The sequence below is a fragment of the Ursus americanus genome, chromosome 13 (genome assembly GCF_024610735.1).
Source record: "Ursus americanus isolate L20-20 chromosome 13, mUrsAme1.1.p, whole genome shotgun sequence".
Classification (NCBI taxonomy): domain Eukaryota; kingdom Metazoa; phylum Chordata; class Mammalia; order Carnivora; family Ursidae; genus Ursus; species Ursus americanus.
Window position 1 is genome coordinate 64,362,569 of NC_142139.1, and position 20,661 is coordinate 64,383,229.

The following is a 20,661-nucleotide window of genomic DNA, read 5'->3' on the forward strand; positions in this document are numbered from 1 at the left end:
GGTCCTAGCTACTCCCTAAATCTCACATACTGGACCCTTGGCTATTATGTTACGGGTATTTTTATTTGAGAGGTGATGGGAGAGACGTAGATTATCAAATTCCTGGACAGTTAACTGTTCCATGGGTTATTGACTTTTTGGATTATTCCTAGCACCTTTTAAATTCCAAAGGGATTTTCCCCAACTGTGAAGCATTCTTCTGAGTCATCAACCCACCTTCAATTGATAGGAGTTCAAGGAATGCAAATTCATTTTCTATTAGCCTAAACAAACACAATTAGAAAGGAAAAATCCCTTGAGGCAAAGAACACCTATCAAAGCCAGATATAAATTACCTTTTGACCATGGTAATCAGGGAAATAAATGAGAAACCAATGTAATTATCTTTTTAATCTCTAGAGGAAAATGTTTTAATGTTTTCTTTTATAGATTTCTTCAGCATTTTATAATCCTAGGGTTCTTTTATATTCATTCTAAATCACTGTTCTTCAACCTGAGCTCATTCTCTTTTTGTGGGCAGCAATGAAAGTAGATGAGCTAACCTCAGTCATTCTAAATGTCCTTCCCATCCTTGCCAACGCACAGACATGATAATCTTATGCTCTTTAATTTAATTGTTTGCATATATATTCTTTTCACACTGATTTAACCCACATACTTATTATTCTTAACATCGCTTTGATATTTTATGATAGCTACCATGTCTACAATGAGGTGTGCACCTTGTTAAGAATTTTATGCATAAATTATTTTATTTAATCCTCACAGCAACCCTACAATTTAGATATAATTATTCTTAATGTATAAATGAGGAAATTGAGAGGTTGTTAATAGTGGAGCTGGAATGTAGTGATTTATTTCTAAGGAGTATTAGAAATAATAGGATACTGTAAGTGAGACTTCCAATGGCATCATTCCCAAACCCACCATCAATCTGTAATGCCATACTTTCTCTTGTCATGTTGAGATATTACAGTTTGCATAGCTGATCCCCTGTGGTTAGGCATTTTTGGTTATTTCTGATTTCTTGCAGTGATAATAATATCACATGAAAATTTTTTTTGTAACCATAATCGTCCTGAGTCTCATGTAACTCAGCTTCTACAGAACCACAGAGCACTGCCTAAAAGTAATTTTAAAATGAATTCCAATTTTCACTTCATGTTTCAAAGAAAAATCACAGCAGAACCAGTTTAAAACGCTTGACAAGGGGTGCCTGGGTGACTCAGCCGTTGGGCGTCTGCCTTCAGCTCAGGTCATGATCCCGGAGTCCTGGGATCGAGCCCTACATGGGCTCCCTGCTTGACGGGAAGCCTGCTTCTCCCTCTTCCACTCCCCTTGCTTGTGTTGCCTCTCTTGCTGTCTCTCTCTGTCAAATAAATAAGTAAAATCTTAAAAAACAAATAAATAAAACTCTTGACAATACTTCTCAGGTCTCCCTTTTTTAAACCACAGAAATTCAACTGAGTAATTTAAAAGATCACATTGACTCTATTGAACAATTTGTGAATCAGGTAGCATCCTGTCTAGCAAATAGAAAGGAGCTCCGTTGAGCTACAGAAAAGGAAAGGTTTTGAAAGGTAGAGAGGGAGCCTAACAATGGAAATTATTAGCAAAGAACGCATTGTTTTAGGTAAGATTGCTTTCCTAAGGGGAATGGAAGTGGTCTGTTGGTAAATTTTCTAGTACTGACCAGGAAATTTCATGTTGACTGGCTAAAGGTCATATTCCGGGGGATAGATAATATTACAATTAGGTTAGTATTAAATCTTGGTTTGCTGACATGGGTCCCTTAACATAAGTGACTCCATTTTGTACTGTGGTTTTCTTTTTAATACCTTCCTTCATTCCTCAGTTCTCTCACAGTCTCTAATTGCTGTCGAGGCAATGACATTCTGAACCCCCAAGCTCCCAACAAGCCAAAACCTAACTGCTTTTCTCTCTCTTGACACTTCCCGCTTGGCTCTTCATTTTATAAATCAGTGTGGTTTCTCTGGCATGTTTCTTTCCCTGGTCCCAGTCATTCTGGTCTGGCTTCTCTCTTTATTCTAATAATCCATCCCCAAAGGAAAGAAAGCCCCCATTGTGAAAGCTAGAAATATGAATTGTGCAGAAATAAGAGAGGAGAAATCAGGGAATACTCGCACATGAATAGATTTTATTCAATTATTTGTTAAAGTTTGGGGTTTTTTCTTCCCTGCTGCAAGCCCACTATCAAGGCCCCTACCTGTTATGTCTTTCCACAATGTCAGGATTCCAAACTCAATGACACGTCACTGGGCATTACACGTCACACAAAACAGAGAAGCTATAACAAGGGGCAAGAAGTTAAAGAATCAAATGTGAGGTCAGTTCCTGAGTGCACAGTTGAGGTGAGGCCTCGGTCCAGTCTAGGTCAGCTCTCAGCTCATACTACTTATTATGTTCAAGCAGTGGGGAATCTGTGTGATGTTTAAGGTCAACCAGGCAAGGCCTTTGGTCGGTACGGTCAGAAGTGGAGGGTCAGTATCTGCGGTCTGACAATTTGCTGCAGAAATCCTCTGTTTAAAGGAGTTGTATCAGTCTCGTGCCTTTGCAGGCCTCTCCTGTATCTAGTATTATCAGCACTTGGTCTTTCCAGGTTCCCGTGGCCTTAGTGATTATCAGCACTTGGTACTGCCAGTCTGTGCTGGTTTGGGCGGTATCTGGTCTTAGATGCAACATCCTTGGCTGCTTACCTCACTACTTGACATGAGTGACTCCATCTTGCTCTCTATGTTCCCTCTTGAATTATAGTTTCCAAACTGAGATTCCTGAGTCATGAAATAGATCTATAATAGTTTTGATCAAGAAGTATTCTTGCCGATTAAAAAAAAAATACATCATATGACTATAACGAAGTTGACTCGTCATGCTTTATATGCCTTTTTAGGTAGTCAGTGTATTTTATGATTACAACTAAAGTTCCTTATAAAATTCTCACTAGCTTATGACAACCATAGAAAATTTATATATGTTAAATTCAATAGTATACAAAATACATGTCGCCCCAAACTTTCCTATTTCTCTTCTCTAAAATGGGCTAAGGAAAAAAAGAGAGGTTTAGACCTCCGGTGAGTGGCTCATTCAATTGGCAGGTGTTCCTGTAAGAGCCTTTCTTTTGGTTTTGGCCAGCCCTCGAATTCTTATCTTTGATCAGTCATTGATCTTGGGACTGATTTAGGGTTGTCTCTGGAAAAAATAGTGAAGCTTTTGTTTGGCATGCCCCAGATTACTCTGGTATCTACTTCCTGTCTCTGGCGCTCTTTTTTTCCCTCAGGTCTTCCTATTGACATTTTCTCTCCAATCAATCATTTACACATTAGTGGGACTTTAGCCCTTCTCAGGGATATTTGCATAGTATGCCTTATCTTCAGTTGTGAATGCAAAGCTTTGTTTCTGGTCCTGGAGTTTGGCATTTACGAGCTAATACAGAAACTCTGGCCAGAGAGGGGCTGCCCAGGTGCCTTCTCTTCAAAGTATATATATACATTTGTAAAGATTTTATTGATTTGTTTGACAGAGAGAGAGTGAGAGAGCACAAGCAGGGGGAGCAGCAGGAGAGGGAGAAGCAGGCTCCCTGCCATGCAGGGAGCCCACCGCGGAACTCAATCCCGGGACCCTGGGATCATGACTTGAGCCAAAGGCAGACACCTAACCGACTGAGCCACCCAGGCACCCCTGAAATTATATTCTTAAGTATATAATTTCTCAGTTTATGAATATGGCCAGTTCCCAACTTAATGTCCTTATGTAACTACAAGTTCTGAGGTCAAATGCACTGTTATGTACACACTCAGGTCTTGCACATGCTCATATGTATAAATGTGAGAAAGGACAGGTAAGTGGCAAAACATAAAATTTTTTAATTAGGGGAAGATATACACGCTATTCATTAGAAATAAAATATTAAACTCAATTCTATGCTATTCTTATCCCTTCCTCTAATAAATCTCTGGTAACAGGCTGAACCTGCAGGGTTTGTTTTTTTTTTTTTTTTTTTTTCACCTTTCTTTTTTTCCAGTTTGACAAATGGACAGACTCTCAACGGAGAAGAATCTTGACAGGCCTGTTAGAACGTTGCTCCCTGTCACAGCAAAAGTTCTGCTGTCGAAAGCTTCAAGAAAAAATTCCAGCAGAAGCTCTGGATTTTACTACCAAGCTTCCAAGGGTGTTATCTTTATACATCTTTTCTTTCCTGGACCCCCGAAGTCTTTGTCGTTGTGCACAGGTAAAGGCAAAGAATCAGTACACAACATTTTGTAGTGATAGCCTAGAAAATTCTAAACTGAGAAAAAAAAAAGCACATGTGCAAAACCAAGAAATAGATGAGATGTTTAAATCGTTTAAATTAAGCCCCGCCTTCTTTGTGCCTCTGTATTTACTACTCAAAAGTAGATGTAAAATGATGTAGGACATCATTAGTGTCCACAGAATAGTATTTGCTGGTTGGGAGACAAACGTACATATGAAATGGTTCATCGGCAGAGCAGTCTCATACTGCATAGCATACAACTAGGAAACAATTCTAAATTGTATAGTGTAGGCTATTCATAAACAGAAAAGCTCAAAATAAGGTACTAGTGGGGTATGTACAAAGAGTACAAGACTAAAAGAGTTCTGGGGGCGCCTGGGTGGCTCAGTTGGTTAAGTGTCTGCCTTCGGCTCAGGTCCTGATCCCAAGGTCCTGGGATGGAGCCCCACAGGGGAGCCTCCCTCTCCCTCTGCCCCTGTTCATATACTCTCTCTTTCGCTTACTGTGTCTCTCAAATAAATAAATAAAATCTTAAAAAAAAAAAAAAAGACTAAAAGTTCAGAGTGAGTAGACTCACTTCCAGTGGCCTTGGAAAAGGGGCTGACTGTTGTTTTCCTACAAGTCAGTCCACGGTCTATTAAAGTATACTTCAACTACTTACAAGATAAAGCTGGTAGCCATTTTGTTGAGAATTTTCGTAGAGTCTGGTCAACACCGGAAATTACTTGTTACCACATGTTCACAGTGGTGTAACAGAATTTTAGTCTTTAAAATTAAGAAAATGAAGGCAGTAAGAAAGAAGAGTTAATAAATGGTGTTGGGACAATTGGGCAGCTGTCTGAAAAAAAATTCTAGTAGGATAAAAGATTGGTATGAAATCAAAGGAAACCATTAAAGTACTCAAAGAAAACAGCAAAGGAAGCCTTTTTGAGTATTCTTTAATACCCACAAGCCTTAAAAGATAATATACAATTTAGGGGCACCTAGGTGGCTCAGTCGCTTAAGTATCTGCCTTTGGCTCAGGTCATGATCTCAGGGCCCTGGGATCGAGCCCCACATTGGGCTCCCTGTTCAGCAGGGAGTCTGCTTCTCCCTCTCCTTCTGCCTCTGCTCCTCCCCCAATAGTTCTCTGTCTCTCAAATAAATAAATAAAATCGTAAAAAAAAGAAGGAAAGAAAGAAAGAAAGAAAGAAAGAAAGAAAGAAAGAAAGAAAGAAAGAAAGAAAGATTCCCTTTGATGCAGCAGTCCCACTTCTTGGAGTGCTTCAATATGCAAAAACTGTCTGTATAAGAATATTGCAACATTGTTTGTAATAGCCAAAGTTTGGAAGCAATGGAAATGTCCCCCATTAGGGGACTGGTTAAATAAATTGCAACAATCTTTAAGATCTATCATCAGTGAAAAAAAGCAAAGGTGCAGAACTGTCCTACCACTTTCGAAAGAAAAAATAATATATGCATATTTATTAATGTAGGCCTAGAATGTTCCTCGAATGACACACAGGAGCTGTAACAGTGGTTATATCCAGTGAGGGAAAGGAGTGACCAGGGGATGGGAATAAGAGAGAGACTTTCTTTTACCACATGTCCCTTTGGATCTTTAAGTTTAGTACTAATGTACATATATTACTTATTCCAAAAATGAAACATTCCTTAAAAGAGCATAGCATTCTAAATGTCCAATAATAAGAGACTGTCATTTAGCCATATGATAAATTATTGTGTGGCCATTAGAAAACATGTTTTCAAAGAAGCTTATAATGTGTGAAATGAAGAAAGCACAATTTAAAATTGTATATAATTTCCCAATTTTGTTTCATACATGCTTACAAAAAAGATAGAAAAGAACTCTGTCAGGTTGTTAATAAAGGTCATCTCTGATTGATGGGGTTATGGGTATTGTTGTTCTTAAAACTTCTTGGAATTTTCCAAGTTTTGCACAACGAGAATGTAATCATTGGAGGGAAATGTTGTTTGAAATCACTAATCCTATCATATATGTGTATCATATGTCAGTCTTGCAAGATCTCAGCCTTACATTTGTTCCCAGTCCTGCCTGTGAGGAAGACACAGGCATTTGTTCTTCAGCTAGATTTAAACAATAATGTCATTGCACTAAAATGAGCTTTGAACTGTTTAAAAAGATGGGGGTGCTGATAATTTTGAAAGCTCCTACCTCCCCTTCAACTGTCCTCATTCCTCTCCACCTTAAAACAAAAAACACCAAAAAGCAAAAAACAAAACATACAAAAACCTTATCTACCCTGGGGGAATCAAAACAACTTAATACCCAGGTCAAAACAAGATGTAAGGAAAATGAGGAAAAGAGGGAGAATTGAGAAACTTTTCTCCTCATCCCCTCCGTGTGAAACCTCACCTCTCCACTGAATCTGAGTTAATTAACCATATGGGGATTAAAGGTGATGTTGTTTCATTTCTGTGTTGAACAAAGTAGATGTGATTTCTGTTCCTGCCTGCCGGGCTCTGTCAGATTCTCTACCCCTTTTCGTCCTTCCAGCTCCTGAACCTGTTTTTTCTTGTAATTGTACCCTTCCCTCTCCTGTACGTCTCCTCTTCAGCACAGAAAACATAATGGAACTCAGCCCTTGGTAGGACCAGATAAATGGATGTATATTACAGTGTTCTGCCCTTTCTTCTTTCCTTTTTTTTTTGTGTGTGCTCAGATATTATTAATGATTTAATTAGTGTTGAAAAAGAAACCAGTTTTCCAAGGATGAAATTTGCGTTGGAAGTTTAGATGCCATCTTTGCAGCTCTTATAGCCAAGACACAGAACCCCTAGTCTGAGCTTTGTATAGGAACTTGACCCTAGTTTTCAGCAAGACTTGTTCATAATCTGGAGTAAGTTATTGTAAACACTGCTGCACATAGTAGGGTCACCTCCATCATATGCTGGATGTGTGAGATTGACCATGATGCCGTGGGAATGGGATGTACAGAGCAAATAGTGTACGCTCTCGGAATCTTAAAGGCTATCTAGGACACACCGTGTGGTATCAGTAATTGCTTTCTGTTTATAAAATTTCTATGTAGTTAAATCATAAGAATGGAGGGAAAATGGAAGCATACCAGAAAATGAGTAAACGGTATGCAGATCTGAGTTTCCATAACCCTCATATAACTTTCATATCAATGCCTAGGAAGTTCCAAAGTATATCTGAGCCTCAGTCCCCCCATTTACAACAGGAGAGTAATAATGACACGTGTCTCCTTAGGGTGGGTTGGTTAATACGTATTAGTTGACTCGGAATCTAAGTGTGGTTTGACATTTAAAGAAAATCCTTCTGCCTGCGTAGGGAACACTTCAGGTAGGTAACTTTTTAAGCTTCGATTTGAAGGAAAAGAACAAAAAAGTTATCTCACGTCCAGGGTGACAGCTGAAGACCTAGAGAAAATGGGCATGCAGACTGAGTAGGGTTGTTTTGTTTTGTTTTTTTTTCTTTCCAATTGTTTTTGCAGGTGAGCTGGCACTGGAAGAGCTTAACCGAGCTGGATCAGCTCTGGATGCTCAAATGTTTACGATTTAACTGGTACATCAATTTCTCTCCAACTCCCTTTGAGCAGGGAATATGGAAGAAGCACTACATTCAAATGGTAAAAGAACTTCATGTTACCAAGCCTAAGGTAAATCAAAAAGCAACGCACATACAGATATCAGCTATTTAGGAATATGGGGGGGAGGGGAATGGGGGAAAGAGGTGATGGGGACTAAGGAGGGCACTTGTGATGAGCACCGGGTGATGTAAGGAAGTGTTGGATCACTAAATTGTACACCCGAAACTAGTATCATGCTGTATGCTAACTGGAATTTAAATAAAATTTTTTAAAAAATAGGAATTCTAGAACTAAGACTAAACCATCAAACTTGAAGTTGGGGAGGGGAATAGGAGTATACTAAAGTTCTTTTTAATCTAGAAACTAGGCAGTGTAAGCAAAGGAAATACACGATTATTTCAAAATTCTCCTTTTCGGAGAACACGATAGCCTTTCTCAAGACATCCATGTTAGCCGAGAACCCTCATCAGACACTCCTAAACCAGCAGTTCCCCAGCAGGTGAGGACTGGAGCTCCTCCTTCTGTTCAGAGCCCTGGATTTCCATATCTCCGACGCACATGCCAGGCAATTCCGACACTGGGACCCCGTGTATGCTGTGCAGTAGTTGCTATCAGTGGGTCATCAAATTCTACTTTACTAATTCAAATTGTCTGGTTCTACCTGCTGAGCTAAAGTTTATTTCTATATCATTTATAAAGAAAAGTCTTCCAATAAATCCTTAATTTTGGAAGGGAATAATGAGTACATTAATGTTCTTTTTCATCTAGAAACTAGCAATGTAAAGCATTTACATATAATGATAAAAAGTAAATAATGCAAGAATAATTTTTCTAGTTGTTTTCTCTGCATTATAACCAATGTTTATGTTCATTCCTATAGTCACAGTTAATGAGATAACTCATGGGAAAATTTTATGAGCCTTTTCTTTATGGTGTGATCTATACACATGCAGAGCTGTGTGTCGTTTTGTATGATAGATGAGTTCCTGAAAAATTGTGTGTAAATTAAACATTTTTAATGATTTTTAAAACCACAGGGGTATCATATTCTATGAAAAAATTGCAGTGAATCCTTTTAAAATTGAAGAATCCTTTTGAGAGATGAATAGTCAATCCCTAACTTGTTCATTTAGGTTTAGTTTTATTGTTTTAAAGTAGAATCCATCTACATTTAGTATAGTAATAAACTATACATAATTAATATTGTTACCATTGCAATGATAAAACTAGCCTTTCAGATTTCAGTAATTGGTGTACTCCATGAGGAATTCTTTTAAAAAGAAATGTTTAAACTGCGGTGATGGAAAACGTTATTTTAAAAATTACCATAGCTATGATTTCTTTTTTTGAGATTTGATAAGGCTTTTCTTGACTCTCATTTTCAGTTAGGGACAGGGAATGGCATTCACTAGCTGAAGCTTGGGCCATTCTGGGACAGGGACCAACTTGTAGAAGGAAAAGAAGTTTTGAGTATTATATATATATAACTGACTTGAAAACTTTGTCTTCAGCTATAATTCTTTTCTATAAAATATGTATAACTATATTTAAAAACGATGAATCGTTCTGTTGCAAGAAAATTGCCACCTCTTTGCTTAGTATTAAATTTCTTTAGGAACACTTTGTTATACTAAACTTTAGTTTTTCTGTTTTAAATATAGACCTAAGGGGCTCCTGGGTGGCTCAGCTGTTAAGTGTCTGCCTTTGGCTCAGGTCATGATTCCAGGGTCCTGGGATCGAGCCCCGCATCAGGCTTCCTGCTCGGCGGGAAGCCTGCTTCTCCCTCTCACACTCCCCTTGCTTGTGTTCCCTCTCTCACTGTCTCTCTCTGTCAAATAAATAAATAAAATATTAAAAAAAAAAAAAGTATCTGCCTTTGGTTTAGGTCATGATCCCAGGGTCCTGGAATTGAACCCCACATTGGTCTCCCGGCTCAGCGGGGAGCCTGCTTCTCCCTCTGCCTCTTCCCTCTGCTTGTGCTCTCTCTCTCTCATATAAATAAATAAAATCTTTAAAAATAAATAAATAAATATAGACCTAAGTCAGAAAGACTAAAGAGTCATGTGACTAAGGTTAATAAAAGTCATGTGACTAAAGTTAAAAACTCAGCTGTCAGCACTGTACATACTTGAGTAATTTGGTTAATGCCGTGTGAGGTTGCTCCAGTGATGGGCACATAGGCAGCCACTGGATTAAACCATAATTTACCTTCACTCAAGCACCTGCCCTATCTCCCTTTCCCTCAATACCCTGTACCTGGCATGTGCTCCAGCAGAGCTTTTGAAAGCATTTTATGAGCAAATGGTTGTGGTTAATATTGGTTTCCCCAAGCTTAAAACGAGAGGACTGGACTAGAATGATCTTTATAACTGTCTGTCAGGCTATGCTATGTACTGCAAACAGCATAATTTCAAAAAGACTTCATCTAGAAAAAGAAGAGTAAGTTGAACCCAAAGTAGATAGAAGGAAGAAATAATAAAGAGCTAAGATCAATGAAATTAGAACAAGCAATAGAGAAAATCAGTGAAACCAAAGCTGCTTCTTTGAAAACATAAATAAAATTCCTAAGTTTCTAGGTAGGCTGATGAAGGAAAAAAGAGAGAAAACATAAAACACTAGTAACAGGAATGAAAAAGGGGACATCACTACAGATCCTGTAAACATGAGAAGGATAATGAGAGAATATTATGAACAAGTCCACGTCACTAAATTCAACCACCTGGATGAAATGGACAATTCTCAGGGGGCCTGGGGGCCTCAGTTGTTAGCATCTGCCTTTGGCTCAGGTCATGATCCCAGGGTCCTGGGATCGAGCCCCTGCTCAGCGGGAAGCCTGCTTCTCCCTCTCCCACTCCCCCTGCTTGTGTCCTCTCTCTCGCTGTCTCTCTCCCTGTCAAATAAATAAATAAAATCTTCAAAAAAAATGGACAATTCTCGACAATTTTCGAGAATTAGGAAAGATTAGGAAAACAGTTTCACTGGGAAATAGAAAACATGAATAAATCTTTATCAATTTAAAAATCAAATTAATAATTTTCCACAAAACTCCAGACCCAGATAGCTTCATTGGTGAATTCTATCACACACTTGAGGAAGAAATATCAATTTTACATAAATTCTTTCATAAAATGGAAGATGAGGGAACACTTCCCAATTCATTACCTTTATACCAAAACCAGATAGACTCTTTGCAAGAGAATAAAACAAAATCACAGACTAATATCCCTCATGAACATGGACATAAAAATTATTTAAAATATTAGCATATTAAATCAAGTTCTATACAAAGAAAAAATAATACATGATGACCAAGTGGGAAATAACCATGGGGAGTAAGGCTGGCATAATATTAAAAAAGTAACCAATGTAATTCACAGAATAAAAGAGAAAAGATGTATGGTCATTTCAGTATATACAGACAAAAGCATTTAACAAAAGTTCAACATCACTCATGATTCTAAAAATTCTCAAAGACTTTAGGTGAAGTGAATAAAAAACCTGCTTACTTAGTACAGAAAAGTCATCAGCTTTCATTATATCCTATTTTGTTAAAGTGTCAAACGTCTTGTTACTTTTCTGAATGAATAATGTTTATTTGTACATAATTACTAGCACTTATGCCTAAATTTTTCCCTCTGAAAATTTTTATTATCGTGTATTATTTATTCCCAGTAGTATTAAACTAGACCTTCTTCGCAAAAACAGTTTTTGTTCAATATAAGCTCAGAGAAATGAAATGAATGTCCATTCTAAATGAGACCTGAACAAAATATTGAATACCAAACCAGTAATGAGCTATCAATTATATAAATATAAAATGTCTTCTTAATTTACTAAACTACAATCATTCATTAAATTAGTAAATATTTATTAAATACTGTTAGGTGCTAGGTGCTGAGTATAATGATCCTAACCCTGCTTTTGAGGAGTCTAGTCCAGTGGCCTATGACATAGACAAATACATAATTACAATACTGAGTACTAAGTGCTATCCTGTAACAGAAATATATACAAAGAACAGTTGAAACAAGGGTAAGAAACTGATTCTGCTTGAAGGGGTTGGGGAATTTTTTAATTGTCACAATTCAAGCAAACCAATTTACCACGCAAAGTTTCCCTAATCTTTTAAAGAACAAAAATTAAGCCTTTAATGGCTTCTCAACATACCATTACCACTTCCCTTAGGTTACAACCACATAAAAACCTTATGAATTTCACACACAAAAATAGACTTTCCATTTGGGAAATTAAAGCAGAAGTATTCTTTGTGAGCAGTTAAGGTTTTGATAACTGATAAAATCTACAGTCTACCTCTGTATAACTCAAAGTTGTCCCTACGTGTTTCAGATAATTAAGCCTGGAGTACTATTTTTTGGAATGCGTACGTTTTTATGAGTCAATTAACTGCAGTTGTGGAAAACTTACACAATGATGTGGTAGCAGAGGTGGCAGCCCAGGATAGGGAGGTTTAGTGCAAGGACTTGAAGCAAGACCGTCCTAGATTCACATTCTGACCCTCTGTCTTACCACTTACATAATAGTGGGCAAGTTCATTGGCTTATCCCATCTTCAGTTTCCTCTTCTGTAAAATGGGAGTAGTAACTATTACCTTTTAGAGTTATTATAAAGGTTAAATAAAAGAATGCATGAAAACTTCCTGAGACAGTACCTGGGACATACGAGGACTCCTGGGTTGGTGACTGCTATTATTGTCACCATTATCGTTGCAGTCTTGGCGATGATGATGATGATGTTTTGTTTTATTGGGTTTTTTTAAAAGATTTTATTTATTTATTTAACAGAGAGAGAGACAGCCAGCGAGAGAGGGAACACAAGCAGGGGGAGTGGAAGAGGAAGAAGCAGGCTCATAGTTGAGGAGCCTGATGTGGGGCTTGATTCCATAACGCCGGGATCACGCCCTGAGCTGGAGGCAGACACTTAACGACTGCGCCACCCAGGCGCCCCTTATTGTTGTACTTATTACGATATTTTAAGCACAGAAATAATTAATTTTCTTCCTCTAGACACCTCCAAAAGATGGGTTTGCCGTTGCCAATGTTCAACCAGTTACAAGCTGTTCTGCGGAGGAAAAGCAGTCCCCTGCATCAGCTTTCCAGTCCTCTTCCTCTTTGAGAAAGAAAACTCAGCCAGGCGAGAAAGAACTCCCACCCTGGCGATCCTCTGACAAGCATCCAACTGATATCATTCGCTTCAATTACCTGGACAACTGTGACCCCACTGAGCAAATCTGGCAAGGGTGAGAAGCTCCACGCTCTTCTCTACTTATTCGCTGTTAGAAACAATTTGCTGGCACTTAAGTATATGAAAAGAGGAAAATAGAATTTCCTGTGAAATACAAATGCTTTTCAATACATAGAAGCAAAAAGTCATTGAAAGGTAAATGAATCATTATTGGTAAATTTACCCTGTTCATCAGGATTTGTTTGCATTTTGTAGCTATAATGATTTAACATTACAGCTTCTTTTAATATTTAATACTTCAGATTGCAATCTAGCACCATAGAGTTCATTCTGGTCTTTTCCTTTTTCATATTTGCACCTCCTTTCTCTGACAAGGAGAAACCTGGCTCTCATATTTATTTATACATTTATATATGTGTACATATAATATATAATCAAAATTATATATGTACATATATAACTTGCATAAAAATTGTATACTATATAATATATATATACACATATACATAAACAGTATATATTTACTTACAAATTCTGAATGTAATTTCAAAATTGCTAACCCATTTCATTATTAAAACAAATCTGCTGGGGCACCCAGGTGGCTCAGTAGGTTCAGTGGCTGCCTTTGGCTCAGGTCCTGATCTCAGAGTCCTGGGATTGAACCCCGCATTGGGCTCCCCGTTCAGCGGGGAGTCTGCTTCTCCCTCTGCCCCTGCCTCTACCCCTCCCCTTACTTGTGTGCTCGTGTGCTCTCTCTCTCTCAAAAAATGAAATCTTTTTTTTAAAAGATTATTTATTTAATTTATTATTTATTTGAGAGAGAGAGAACACAGCAGGGAGGAGGGGGCAGAGGGAGAGGGAGAAGCAGACTCCCCACTGAGCAAGGAGCCTGATGTGGCTCCATTCCAGGACTCTGGGATCATGACCTGAGCAAAAGGCAGATATTTAACTGACTGAGCCACCCAGGCGCTCCTAAATAAAGTCTTAAAAAAAAAAAAAAAGAAACAACCAAATCTGCTAACTAGAATTCAATATTTGTTCATGGTTCTTTTTGACTTTAGTGTGAGAGCATACATTCATAATATGGTGTTCAAAGTTATGTGGGTTCTTTTTTTTAATATCTCCTTCGGTTTGGGTATGTTACATGGGTCTAAAGTTAAAACTATACAAAAGTATACAAAAAGTGCATGAAAGTATACTCAGAGAAATACGACCCCCCCCAACTCTTCCACCCTATTCCCACTAACAAACCTCATTATTTTACCATTTTGCAACTATATGATTGGCAAAAACTTTAAACTTTGACAGTACATTCTGTTGGTGAGGCTGTGGGCAAAGAGGTATGCTCATACATTGCTGGTGGGAATGTAAATTGGCACAAACCTTATAGACGGAGATTTGACAGTTATCTAGCAAAAAAAATATGTGTTTACATTTTGACCCCCAAATTACCACTTTTAGGAATCAACCTTAAAAATATAAAAAGTATATCTGTGCAAGGGTATTTATTGTAGGATTATTTACGACTTTATTATTTTTTTTTAAGATTTTTTTTTTTTTTTAAAGATTTTATTTATTTATTCGACAGAGAGAGACAGCCAGCAAGAGAGGGAACACTAGCAGGGGGAGTGGGAGAGGAAGAAGCAGGCTCATAGCGAAAGAGCCTGATGTGGGACTCGATCCCGGAACGCCGGGATCACGCCCTGAGCTGAAGGCAGACGATTAACCGCTGTGCCACCCAGGCGCCCCGTGTGCCACCCAGGCGCCCCTTTTAAGATTTTATTTATTTATTTGACAGAACAAGAGCACAAGAAAGGGGAGTGGCAGGCAGAGGAAGAGGGAGAGGGAGCCCAACACGGGGCTTGATCCCAGGACTTTGGGATCATGATCTGAGCTGAAGGCAGATGCTTAACTGACGGAGCCACCCAGGCACCCCTCATTTAGGACTTTAAACTATTGGGAATAACTTAAATTTTCCTACATGGAGAATGTCTGTTCAGTAAACTATGTATGGTCCATTCACACAATGGAGTATTAGGCAACTGTAAAAATGAGGAGCTCTATGAGCTGATAAGGAGTGAAAAGCTATGTTGGTTAAGTGAGAAAAGCAATGTCAAGGGAGCATCTACAGTATGCCACCCATAGTATAGAAAGAAAAGAAAGTAACAAAATATAGATCTCCATCTGTATACACGTATGTACCTGTATGTACATGTATGTGCACGTACACAGGGTAAACAAGTAATAAAGGAAACAAATTTTGAAGGGTTTTAGAATGTTTTAATGTATCTGCCATGTTTTCAGAATGTATTTCAACAGAGGAACATCAAGGCAGCCTAAGAACTGGAGCCATACTGCGTGGGTTCAAATCCAGACTCCCACGCTTGTAGCTTTGTGATGCTGTGGAGTTCCTTAACTTCTCTGTGCCTTGGTTTCTGTGCCTGTAAAAAAAATGGTAATACCTAACTCACAGGATTCCTGTGAGGTAATCCTCATGCAGGTGACATGCTTATGATAGGACCTGACACATAGTAAGTAAGCATTTCTTTTGTAGGATGGTTTCTAAAATTATATTATTTGGCTAATAAATGAAAGAGTAACCCCAGAGAGTTTGATGACTTGGGGACATTCAGATTACATGTGTATCTTTGGGACTATTGGAGTCCCTTTGGAGGTGAGAAGAGAGTGGTATCCCTCATTAGACAAGACTCGAGCTCTTGGAGGATGCAGACTGTGCCTTACTCATTTTTATATCACAACTGTCCACCTTTGCAATACTCATTAGCTGATTTTGAGAGAAGTGTAGCCTTTCAAATCATGAACTGAAAATTCATCTAGTTGTATCAGAAAAAGTCAATTAGTTTGCTGACAATTTAGAAAATACTGGGCAGAAAAACAAACAATGTACAAAACAGAGCTTAAAAGAAATACTACCATTTATATTAAAATAGGTGGGAAAGAAAGAATATATATATATTTATAAGATATCTATACATAAAATATCTCTGGAATATACACAAGAAACTGATATGTATCATTTCCCTTCAAGGAGGAGAATGGTAATTTGGAGACAAGGATAGATAGGACGAATTTAATTGTACATCCTTTTAAACTCTCGAATTGAATCATTGTGAATGTATTGACTATGTATCCCTGAAGATAGTATTTAAGAATTCGTATGTGGCCCTTAGTCTGAACTATGGTGGCAAATAAGAGAGAGGCGAACTTAGCTACCCAGGCATATGAATGGTACATTAACGTGAGATAAAGTGATAATGTCATGGGTTTTCTGTGAAACTCAAGTACTGTTTGTGAAAGGCAATAATTACTTTAAATGTTAATGTACTGAACACCCAATTAAAAGGTAGAGATTATCAGAATGGGTAAGAAGGCAAGAACCAACTGTATACTTTATACGAGACACACCTTAAATTTAAAGACAAAAATAGGTTTAAAAATGAAGTGATGGAAAAAGATGTACCATGCAAAAAGTAAGCATAAGAAGGCTAGAATGACTTTTAATTAATTTCAAGTAAAATAGACATCAAGACAAAGAGTTCTACTAAAGATAAAGAGGGATACTTCATAATGATACAGGGATTAACCCGAAAGATATAACTGCTACAAATACATATGTACTTAATTACAAAGCCTCAGAGTACATAAGACAAAAATTGACAGCTTTAAAGAGATAAGTAGACAATTCCACAAATACATTTTTTTTAAGTGCATGTGCTACATTCACCAAGATAGACCAGATGCTTGGACTCTTCAAAGAGTCAGTGCCATGGGGGAAAAAAGAAGTGGGGAAAATATTGTAGACATAAGAGACATAACAACCAAATGCAGTTTGAATTTATTTTTTTTAAGGATTTTATTTATTTATTTGACAGAGAGAGAGTGAGCTCAAGTAGGGAGAGCAGCAGGCAGAGGGAGAAGGAGAAGCAGGCTCCCCGCCAAGTGGGGAGCCCAATGTGGTGCTCGATCCCAGTACCTGGGATCATGACCTGAGTCGAAAGCAGATGCTTAATGACAGAGACACCCAGGCGCCCTGCAATTTGAATTTAGATAGGATTCTGATTTTTTAAAAAAAGACTACAGAAGGCATTCTTGGGACAATTGCAGAAATTTGAATACGAACTGAATATTAAGTGATATTAAAGAACTACCATTCATTTTCCAAAGTATGATGATACTAATGTGGTTAGGGAGGCAAATGTCTTTATATTAGGAGATGAGTGTTGAAGTATTTAGGGGTGAAGTGTCTGCAATTTATTTTCCTATGGTATGGCAAAAATACATACATACATATATATGTGGCATGTACGTGTATATATATGTATCTATGTATATATAGAGAGAAAGCAGACGTAGCAAAATGTTACTAATTGTTGAATCTAGTTGGAGAGTTTCTGGGTAATCACTGTGTTATTCTTTCAACTATTCTGTATGTTTGAAACTTCTTAATTAAAAGTTGGGGGAAATTTTTGCAAATTAAGCAATAAGAAATATTTGGGAAAGCTGATCTTTTTAAATAAAATTTTTTATGGGGTGCCTGGGTGAGTCGGTTAAGCAATCCAACTCTTGATTTCGGCTTGGGTCGTGATCTCAGGACTGTGGGATTGAGCCCCGCATCAGGCTCTGAGCTCAGCACTGAGTCTGCTTGAGGATCTCTCTCTCCCCCTGCTCTCGCTCACTCTCTTGCTTTCTTTCTCTCTCAAAATAAATAAATAAATAATAAATAAATAATATAAGTAAATAAAAATAAAATCTTTAAACAAATAAAAATTTTTATACTGGAAATTCAAATATATAAGAGTAGAGAAAATACAACTTCTTGTAACCATCAGCTAGCATTAATGGTTTTGAACTCATGAACTTATCCCTCACCCACTCTGCCCTTCCCCCAGTTCACTTTGGAGACAAATCTAAGTGTCGTATTATTTCATTCACATATATTTCAATCAATGCCTATCCTTAAAAGATAAACTTTTTCTAAAAATATGATATTATACATATCACATCTAAATCAAAGGATGATTTCACAATACAATCAATCAAATATCAAGTCAGTTTTGAGGTATCTTTGAACATCTCATAAATGGTATTTTTAAACAGTTGGTTTGTTTAATCAAGTTCCAACAAAGTCTGCAGGTTGTATTTAGTCCATACATCACCTTAAATCTTTTTTGGATCTAGGGCGCCTGGGTGGCTCAGTTGGTTGAGTGTCTGCCTTTAGCTCAAGTCATGATCCCAGGGTCCTGGATCGAGTCCCACATTCAGCTCCCTGCTCAGCAGGGAGCCTGCTTCTCCCTCTCCCTCCTGCTTGTGCTTTCTCTCTATCAAATAAATAAATAAAATCTTTTTTAAAAAATCCTTTTTGGATCTATAGGCTTACCCTCTGTCCTTTTTTTCCCCTCCTTGCAATTTGTTTGTTATAGAAATCGGGTCATTTACCCTGGAGGTTCCTCTGTCTCCTGTCCTTGGCCATACTGGTAGTCAAATCTAGAGGCTTGGGTATATAAGAGCATGTACATAATTTCTGCTTGTCTCCCTTCTTTGTGATGTTAGCGGCTATTGAGGACCACCGCCTGGATACATTACTATAGGCAAACTCTTTTGGAGAGCGCCAGACAAAAATATGTTAGGCTTTTACAGGACATGTCTCTGTCACAACTGCTCAACTCTGCCATTGTAGCCTGAAAATAGCCCAAGACAAGAAACAAACAATAAGCATGAAGATGTCCCAGTTTAGCTTTATCTACAAAAATAGGCACTCGGCCAAGTTGGCCTCTGGGCTATAGTTTGCTGATCCCTACTTTATCCAAATATATGTGATAGTTTTAGAAAACCAATACTAATATTAATTCAAACAATAGGATTACTAAAAATGGTTTAAGGTTTCTTTGCCTGTGTTTTTGTCCTTAGGATATATTCTACTAAGAATATTCAGACAAATTACTATGCTAATGTCCCATCAAGTAATCCCTCCGTGTGCAGTAATGCCACCAACTCCAGAGACAAGATTGTTTCTTCCATTTTGTGCTTAGATTTTAGGGGCTTTCTTCCTTTGTATTATAATTTTGAGAAAATAGAGAAGGTTCCAAAGTCAAATATATAAAACAAAGTATATTTGGAGAAGTCTAGCTTCTGTTCCTACCCCTCCCTACTGTTCTTTGTTCTTGATTGGATCACAAGGGCAAGCCTACTGATAGGTCACCATTTTCCAAGATGTTGTGGGATAGTCCTTCCACTTAACAAAATTAAAATTTTGTTAAGTGGAAGTTAAAAGCAAAATAACACACATCCGTTTCTGAAATAAATGGTAGCCCACAACACATACCATTTTATTCACCTTTCCTTTTTCATATAACAATATACCCTGGAGATCACTGCACAGTTGGATGTAGAAATACCCTGCTTTCCTTTTTACAGCTCGTAGCGCTCCACTGTGCGGGTGTGCGGGAGTGCTGGAGCTGATTCAGCCAGTCCTCTAGTGATCTACATTTGGCTCGTTTCCAGTTGAGTGAAAACAATCGTTTAAATCACAGGAACAACAAAGTCCAGCAGACAAATAGCTATGCAAATTTAAAATGATTGTAATGTTCCAATGATTTCTAATTTACAGAAGGAGGAAAAGACATGAAATGAACCCAGATTTCAGCCGACAATCACATGATAAGAAAAATAAATTGCAGGACAGATCTAAGCTAAGAAAAGCACAGTCACTGGTAAGTATTGCTTATAAAAGCTTCTGTACCGTAACATTTATGAAAATTGCTGGGTCTCTAATCCTATTTGTGAAATGAATTTTGGGTTTTTTTAAATCAGAATCCTCAAGTGGGGCTTTAAATTCTGGTCTCTGACTGACAAGCTATGTGACCTTGAAGGCATCCTTTATTTAATTTCTCTAAGCCTCTATTTTAAAAAAAATGTTATTTGAGTGTAGTTGACATACAGTGTTGCATTAGTTTCAGGTGTACAACATTGTGATTCCGCGTCTCTAGACGTTATGCTGTGCTCACCGCAAGTGTGGCTGCCATCTGTCACCACACAGCACTATCATAGTATCAGTGACTGTGTTCCCTATGTTCTACCTTTTATTCCCATGAGACTCTAAGTCTCTATTTTCTCATCTGTTAAAAAAAAAAAAAACCAAAACTGGATGAACTAAAGTGTATGAATCTGAGGTGAAAAGTATACAATATAAAGGGAACATTGCTATCATTGGTTCTTTCTTCTGCTGTGAGTCCTTTGCGGTGGGGAGAAGATGGGCTATAGAAATTTCTCTATAGGAATTACTTACCTAGAGGGGCGCCTGGGTGGCTCAGTTGTTTGAGTGTCTGTCTTTTGCTCAGGTCATGATCCCTGGGGTCCTGGCTTCCCTGCTCACGGGGGAGTCTGCTTCTCCCTCTTCCTCCCCCTGCTTTCTCTCACTCACTCTCGCTCTCAAATAAATAAATTTAAAAAATCTTTTTTTTTAAGATTTTATTTATTTATTTATTTGTCAGAGAGAGAGGGAGAGAGAGAGCACACAAGCAGTGGGAGTGGCAGGTAGTAGGAGAAGCAGGCTCCCTGCTGATCCCAGGACCCTGGGATCCTGACCTGAGC

General features: G+C 38.0%; 1 protein-coding gene across 2 annotated transcripts in view; it reads left to right on the forward strand.

Annotated features, from left to right (window-relative positions):
* The window catches only part of FBXO16 (F-box protein 16), a 48,741-nt gene that overhangs the window by 17,276 nt on the left and 10,804 nt on the right, over positions 1-20,661 (forward strand). For both annotated transcript variants that reach the window (XM_045774094.2, XM_045774095.2), the window contains exons 4-7: positions 4,043-4,249; positions 7,753-7,917; positions 12,873-13,105; positions 19,679-19,781. In XM_045774094.2, the coding sequence (XP_045630050.2) occupies positions 4,043-4,249; positions 7,753-7,917; positions 12,873-13,105; positions 19,679-19,781 (708 nt within the window). The remainder of the gene's footprint in view (positions 1-4,042; positions 4,250-7,752; positions 7,918-12,872; positions 13,106-19,678; positions 19,782-20,661) is intronic.